Source organism: Cucumis melo, chromosome 6 (genome assembly GCF_025177605.1).
Source record: "Cucumis melo cultivar AY chromosome 6, USDA_Cmelo_AY_1.0, whole genome shotgun sequence".
Classification (NCBI taxonomy): domain Eukaryota; kingdom Viridiplantae; phylum Streptophyta; class Magnoliopsida; order Cucurbitales; family Cucurbitaceae; genus Cucumis; species Cucumis melo.
This window is the reverse complement of record NC_066862.1, coordinates 35058799-35067177: the sequence shown is the minus strand read 5'-3', so window position 1 is coordinate 35067177 and position 8379 is coordinate 35058799. Positions and strand designations below refer to the sequence as shown.

General features: G+C 30.6%; 1 protein-coding gene across 1 annotated transcript; it reads left to right on the top strand.

The window, feature by feature from the left end:
- The first annotated feature begins 2014 nt into the window (after positions 1-2014).
- Positions 2015-8096, top strand: LOC103493393 (organic cation/carnitine transporter 4-like). The gene is made up of 2 exons (XM_008454112.3): positions 2015-2510; positions 6836-8096. Exons 1-2 carry the CDS (start codon positions 2114-2116, stop codon positions 7990-7992), a joined length of 1554 nt encoding a protein of 517 aa, XP_008452334.2. The 5' UTR covers positions 2015-2113; the 3' UTR covers positions 7993-8096.
- The last annotated feature ends 283 nt before the right edge of the window (positions 8097-8379 follow it).

Sequence of the window (8379 nt, the reverse complement as noted above, 5' to 3'; positions counted from 1 at the left end):
GACAAATATATCTAAAAAAATGCATTTCAAATATTTCCTTGTTCAAAATTATATTTATTTTTTATCTTTTAAATAATATATATTAGATAATTTTTAAATCGCCACATAGTTTTAAGACATTACAAATTGTACTGAAAAACTAGTTGAGAAAAAAAAATCTACAATCACCTCTAATAATTGTAATTAAGTTTGAAATTAATTTTTAAAAAATATAAGTAGAGCAAACTATGAGATGATAGTCCAAGAAAATAATTAGAAGTTAACATCGGGTAATCTTCATAAAAAAGTACAAAATATAAGTTTAAACAACTGACATTGATGTTTTATCTAGAGAAATAGTCAAAAATAGAATTTTACTATATTTTGATGGAAGTAACATAACTTAACTTGTATTTGTCTTACTAGCTTTAAAATCAAAGGTTTAATTATTTGCCTAAATTTGTTTTTAAATTTTTTTTGAAAAAATATAACAAAGCGGCAAAGTATTTACATGGTATAAAATAATTTCGAAAATAGAAAAAACACATAGGTTCACCATGGAAAATACAAAAAATGTCCTGTCAACCACGTCGTCAATAACGTGGGCAATATATTTGGTACACAATTGTTTAGATTTGATTACCCAAATTTAAGCGATGTTTTTTATTAAGATCTTTTATATTTAGTACACGATCTTGAACAACCAAATAACAATTTGTAAAAATAGATATTTTATATTTGATACACGATCGTAAACCGAATAACAATTTGGAAAAAAAAAAAAAAGAGAAAGAGAAAAAGATGATGAAAAGAAAAAGAATCACAGAGGAAGAGGAGAAGAAATATGATAAAAGGGAAGGGCAAACCTGTAAGATTTAAAAGATGACCAACTTCATGGGTTTTTCCTTTTGTTACACAGACCGTAAATATTGTATCTGTTTATTATATTTATGAAATTTTTTTAAAAAAAGTTCAACATTAGGAAAAATAGGCATTGGAAAACTGAAAAAGAAAAAGGCATGCTTTGCTTTGCTTTAGAAAAAGTGTTATCAAGGGACTCCCTCATTATCTGCGACATGATGAATAAATATTTTAGAATATCAAGATCAACGACTTCTAAATATTTAAAAGGGACATGTGCACAAAATTTATGATAATTTGGTTTATGTTACTATATTTTATAATTTGTAAAAGTAGCAAATTTAAAAGTGGACAGTCCTTTCATATACCTAATTATTTGTCATATTTGTAATAAAAAAAAAAAGAAAAAGATATACACCGTAGCTTTTTCTAAATCTTTCTCATCTGATGCAATTTTCTAATTAAATATCTAAAAAAATGCATTTCAAATATATCCATGTTCAAATTTATATTTGTCTTTATCTTTTAAATAATATATATTGGATAAGTTTTAAATCTGTCATATATTTTTAAAACATTACAAATTGTACTGAATAAACCTAGTTGAGAAAAAAAATCTACAATCACACCTAATAATTGTAATTAAGTTTGAAATTAATTTTTTTAAAATACAAGTATAGCAAATTATGAGATAATAGTCCGAGAAAATAATTAGAAGTTCAAATAATAGAGATGATAATTTGTGTAACCTTAAAAAAAAAAGTACAAAATAAAAGTTTACACAATCAGTGACAACAACTGTGTTATCATACTATTTCAGTTTTATTTATATATCTATATACTTATATATATTATATAAAGAACAAAAAAAATTTGAAACCTTGAACCTATTTTAAATTGTTGTTTACAACACATCGGCACAAATCATATCTTAGAGAGAGTAATAACTATTTTAATATATCACAAATGACAGCACACAATATGTTTAAATCCTTTTTAAAGAAGTACTTGTTAGGAGTGATGAAGATAATTCTAAAATCTGAAAACAGTGAACAGGCAAGATCCTCATGGACAATGGTGGGCCATAGATCGAGACGAAATACAGCTCAACGGCGGGATATGCGCCACGTGTCTCCCTAACCTAAAAAAATTGTGTGTATATATAAACAGATACATCACAATCCATAATACACGAAGAAAAGAACCATCGTCTCTTTCGGGAGAAAAAAGTTATATACAAAAAAACGAGAGATTCGGGGAGCCAGGGAGGCCAATGACGGAGACGTCAGGGGAAATCCGGTGGCCTCTGCTGGCGGCGCCGGAGAAGGGAATATCGGAGAGGTTGACGGTGGACGAGATGCTGGAGAAGCACTGCGGGGAGTTTGGGAGATGGCAACTGAAGCACTTTGTGGTGACGAGCCTGGCTTGGGCGCTTGAGGCCTTTCATACTATGGTTATGATATTCGCAGACCGGGAACCGGAATGGGTTTGTGTTGGATCCGGTTCGGGATGTGGTGAGGGGAAGGTTGGGATTTGTGGGATAGAACCGGGGTCGTGGAGGTGGAGCGGAGGGGCGGGGATATCGACGGTGTCTGAATGGGGATTGATTTGCGGTGATAAGTATAAGGTTGGATTGGTTCAGGCCTTGTTTTTTGGCGGCTGTATGATTGGTCAGTTTACCCTCTCTCTCTCTAAAACTATATATGCTTTTTTTTGTTTCTTCTTATTATTTTTTTAGTGTTAATTAAGGGTTGATTAATTGATAATGTTGATTATGAAAATCAAAACAAACAAATTTTTTGTTTTTATTTTTATAATAATAATAATAATAATAATAATAATAATAATAATAATAATAAATAATAATAATAATAATAATAATAATAATAATAATAATAACAACAACAACAACAGATTGGTCAGTTTCCTCTCTCTCTAAAGATTACATTTTTTCAAAGGATGAACAGGGAAACCCTACTCTTCGCCCTTTTTTTATTAAACATTTGGATATTCTTGATTTGAATCTTGAGCACGTATTTTTTAAAATTAACCCAAAAAACGGTATCTTAATCATTATCCTTTAAAAATTACTTTAAAACGTCTCTATCTTATTGCCTGTTTTAAAAAAAAAATTACTTTTTGTCAGTTCCAAAGTTATTAAACTCAAGTAAAAACAAAATTTTCTCTTTCATTGTTTTTCCTCTGTTGTATTTCCCTTCCCTACGGATTTAATTTAGTCACTGTTTTGTTAAAAGAAGTTATCTGAGTGAAGTGAACTGAGATTGATAGTATTGACGTGATTGTACCTTCTACTCCACAAATATTATAACTATAATAGAAGCTAAGTGTAGAAAAATAGTTTTTTTTTTAAATAATAAAAATACATATTATTTATACTTAGATAGAAATATTACTAAAAAAACAAAACTTTATTACATTTTCTTTTTTCATAAATATTTTGTTAATTTTACTTTTTTTTTTTTTTTGAAAAACTACTAAAGAAAGTATGTTTAATTTAATAATTTAATAGGCTTTAAAAAATTGAAAAAGGAAAAAGCATGCTTTGCTTCTTTGAAGGCTGCATTAATTATATGAAAAAGTGTTATCATGACCAAGGTACTTTCTTATTATCGAACATGATAAATAAATATTTTAGAATATCCAAATTAACAATCCAAAAACGTTTAAAATGAGATATGAAAAAAGGAAAGAAAAGTAAATAAAAATAAAACTATCTTGCAACTTAACTAAAACAAAAATATGATAAATCGAGCGAAATTTTAATTGTTTAATTGCTCAATTGAGATAAATTTATTTTATTAATTACGATGCCTCCGAACACCTTCACTTTTTATCATACTTAGAAATGAATTTCTATTCATTTAGTTACAAATACAAAATAACAAGAAGAAAGACCTGAATATCAACATTTATCTATATACAACTAAATTTGAAATATTAAACATTGTAGAACAATAAAAATAATTTTTTCCTATATATGTGTGTGTATGTATGTATTAGTAATTTTATAAAATTTTCAAAGACGATAGGATTAATAGAAGACAAAAGCAATCATCCTTAATTAAAAAAACGAAAAAACAAAACAAAGAAAAATAAAGTCATTGGTCTTTGTTGGTTGTCCAAATTGAATAATATCTGTCAAATTGAATTCAAAATTTTCCCATATCGATAGAGTATTTCCTTTTTCTTTTTTTCATTTTAAATGGAAACTAAATGATAAACTTGCATGTCTTCTTCATATATTGTTCTTTTCATGTTTCCTTTTTTCTACCCAAAATGATAGTGAGATATTGATCGGTTAAAAAGAGAAAAACTAGTTAAACTAAGTGAAAAGAATTAGTCTAATTCTACTACTTGTTAGTAAAAAAGAAAAAATGAAAAATGAAACTCTGTCTATATATATATAAACAATACTTTAAATCTACATCTATTAAAAAGATATAGTATAATCATTTCTCAATAATTTATATTTCATCATTTATAACGAATTCTATCGTATTTATATTTTATAAACAGTTACGATAGTTTTAAATTTTGAAATAATTCTGGTTAGAAAAATCATGAAAATAGAAAACCTATAAAATAGGGAGAAGTTGGGTGTACTTTTTAAGATTTTGTTTCTAAGCAACATGTAAAATTATATAAATAACAAAAGAATAATTATACAAATTTTTAATGTAAAACATATTCCTGAATTAATTAATAATAGCTTATATATAATCTAATATTTAGTACTACAATTAGTTTACAATCTAATATATTTCAAACATTTGTTTTAAATTGGAATTTAATTTTTGAATTTGTTACCCAACACATATATATATATATATGCAAATATGAACATGGAAAATCATTTATTTTCGTAAATTACTTGTTTTCAAATATTTGTTTTTCAAGTGTTTTACTAACAAATTAATTTTGAATTTTTACCTTATAAAAATTAACACCTTATAAAATTAGTAAAAATATCATGTTTTGTTTTTTTGTTTTTGTCTAACTAGTTTTTGATAGATACGTCATATCATGTAAATAGATGTTGATAAGATATACCATATTTGGACATATGAGGGTAAGGTTTGAGAAATGAGAAGAATATTCCAAAATCTAATAAAGAATAAGCGATTAGAGGGTCAAAAAGGGTTTGCTGCTCTAGCTTGTTCCATTGACGGAGTCTTGTGGAAATTGAAGCATTTTTTATTTTTAAATGGTGGTCTTTGGAAGGATATGATTGTATTTACATATAAAGTGTTATTTCAAGTGAACTATAAAAACTTGGAGAAGCTTTATTTTATTAATATACCTCTTTCCTTCGACCTTAGATTCCTTCCTTTTTGAACTTTTTTAACACATGGCTTCGTGGGTCCACATGCCCATTGCCTTTCTTTTTCATGTTATAATAATTCAGTTCGATCCCTCTCACAACCCTTTGATTTTTAGCTTGTGAGTATTGATGATGTTAAGATAGTTATTTAATTTTAGGTTATAATAATTGAAATCTTAAACATATGTGTAGGTTATAGTTAGCTTGCTTCACTGACTTCAAGGTGTGGCTTAAGCCTCTCAATAGTGTTGAAAAATTAATGACATTCCTTCTTAATACTTTTTTTTAATGTTATAGTTTGCATCTTTTTTTTTCAAGTAAAAGAGTTGAAATGTTAGTTACGAACAAAATAAGTTTATTAAAAACTATTTTATTTTTTAATTTTTAAAATTTGTACAACTAATTAATTTAGAGGTCCAATAGACCTATTGGTATTAAAGGATCTCACTTTTTAAAAATTGAGCTTATAAATGTATTTTTCAAATAATGGTATAAAAGTTGTGGAAACTAAAAGAAATACTTTGCTAAAATTTATTTTTGTTTAGGTTATTTTAAGATTGTTTTATTTATTCATTTATTATTGAAGAAAATTTATATATTTGAAAGAGAAGAAAATAAAAAAAATGAAATGGTTTTTTTATATAAGATTTGTTGTAATCGAAGGTCACCATTCATCCCCACCACGTGATACAGTAGTGGGAATCCAATAATTTCGTTCCCCTCTTGTGATGACTTTTTGGCCTCTTCCGGTACTTCTTTTGCAAATATGTTAACTATATAATGACCCAAAACTATGAGGTCTTAAATCCCTAAATATCAAAATAATAAATAAAATAAAATAAACTTACACGTGGATGCCTCGTCCTCACCGATCTTTAACTCAGAAAACAAATCTGAGGGGAAAAAAATCAAACCTTTAAAACTAAACTATATGTGAGGGAGTCTTCATTAGAGGTGAATTTGGATCGGTCGAAATCCATTTTTTCCGACCAAATCATTGTAATACTGATTATAGTTGAATTAATAAATGTTCATACCATTTAGTTTTTTTTATAGACATTTTAAAATTAGTCAATTTGGAATTTTAGTTGTTCAACTCCTCTTCTTCTCCGACCGACCAATTTTGGTCCAGTCAATCAAATTGCGATCTACCAACTCCATCGGTTTGATCCTTTTAGGATCATGTTCCAAATCTATTTAACATATTTTTTCCGATTCCGCTATTGGTAAGACGACTCTCGGATGGGATAATATATGATGGTTTTTGCTAGGTAATGATCAAGCAGTTTGGATTGTGCGTTTTTGGCCCTTCCTCATTTCCTTGGACCTATTCTATATCCTTATGTCCCAATCCTGGCCCTAACTCCCTTTTTGGTTGATTTTACGCCCACAACATCTCTTTAGACAACTTTTCTCTTTAGTCCAAAATTACCCATAATGAGTGGAATAATGTTTCGAGTAATAACATCATAATAGATGGTAATGTATGAGTTGATTATGTTAATATAAAGAGATATAGGAAGAGTTGTTTAATTTTGTGTGAAAATGGTAAAACGATTACATTAGGTTAAGAATTAAATTGAAAGTAATAGAATTAATATATAGAATGAAAAATGAGGGTGGTTATTGAAAATTGAAATAATGTTGATGCAGGTGCAGGAGTTTTTGGGCATCTTTCAGATTCTAAATTGGGAAGAAAAGGATCTCTCACGGTAGTATGCATTCTGAACGCTATTTTTGGAATTGCAACCGCTTTTTCTCCCAATTACTACATCTACACTCTCCTCCGTTTCCTCACCGGCTTCAGCACCGGCGGTGTCGGTCTCTGCGCCTTTGTCCTTGCAACCGAGCCCATCGGCCCTACCAAACGCGGCATTGCTGGAATGTCCACCTTCTACTTCTTCTCCTCCGGCATTGCTGCCCTCTCCGCCATTGCCTACTTCTTCAAATCATGGCGCCATCTCTACATTGCCTCCTCTCTCCCTTCATTCTTCTTCATTCTCCTTGTCCTTCCTTTCCTCTCTGAATCCCCTCGGTGGTTCCTCGTCCGTGGCAGGGTCACCGAGGCTACAAGCCTCATGGCTGCTATCGCCAAAGCAAATGGAAACCACCTCCCCGACGGAGTGTTTCTCGCCCTAGATGAAGACACCAAACGCGACGAAATCCAACAATCCACCCAGTCGGGGTCACTCCTGGATGTGATGCGCTCTCCTATTACTCGAATCCGGTTGATACTAGCTGTGGCTATTAATTTCATGTGCGCTGTTGTGTACTATGGGTTGAGCTTGAATGTGGTGAATCTCGACACGAACATTTACATGAACGTAGCAGTTAACGCAGTGGCGGAAATGCCGGCGTTCTTGATCACGGCGGTGCTATTGGACGTGTGTGGGAGGAAGCCGTTGGCAATAGGGACGTTATGGTTCAGCGGGGTGTTCTGTTTGGCTGGGAGTTCAATGAAGGGAGTGGGGATTTGGAAGGTCATTAGAATGGGGTGCGGAGTGTTGGGAATATTCGGGATGGCAGGGACTTATAATCTCTTGTATATTTACACGGCGGAGCTGTTTCCGACCGTTGTGAGGAACGCTGCCTTAGGGAGTGCAACTCAAGCATCGCAGATGGGGGCGATATTGGCACCATTTGTGGTGGTGATGGGCGGAGGGCTGCCGTTCGCGGTGTTTGCGGGGTGTGGGATTGTGGGAGGGGCTTTGGCCTTTTACTTGCCGGAGACTTTGAATAAGCCTTTGTATGATACAATGGGAGGAATGGAAGATGGGGAAAGAGTTTGTAATTTGAATTGTAATGCCTAACTTTTCCAAGACTGGGGAATGTTATTGTGACTTTAATTATGTACTTGGCTTGCTACAGTTTTTGTTTTGTTTATTGATTAAAGTTCTAAACACAATTTTGTTCATTCTTCTTTGTTGGTTTTGGCAATAGATAGAGAAAAGTAGGATGTAATTGCATTACAAATACAAGGCTTCTCAATAGTTCTGATTTAGGGATACTGTTGTGTAAGTTTTTATGAACTAAAATTGTATTATTTTTTCTTTTGATTTTAAGTATATTTGTTACTTTTTGTAAATGAGCAAATTTAATGTATTGCCATTGTTTTTTTTTTTTTTTTTTTTTTTATTCCACTGTTGCATTGGAGATCTTTTAACTTGGAAATGAATTTTTTCCTTTTCTATTCTTCT

Excerpts from the sequence above, each read along its gene's own strand:
- LOC103493393 (XM_008454112.3), top strand. The coding sequence starts at position 2,114 with ATGACGGAGACGTCAGGGGAAATCCGGTGGCCTCTGCTGGCGGCGCCG. Across the intron at positions 2,511-6,835 it reads TTTTGGCGGCTGTATGATTG|GTGCAGGAGTTTTTGGGCAT; the intron begins GTCAGTTTACCC and ends ATGTTGATGCAG.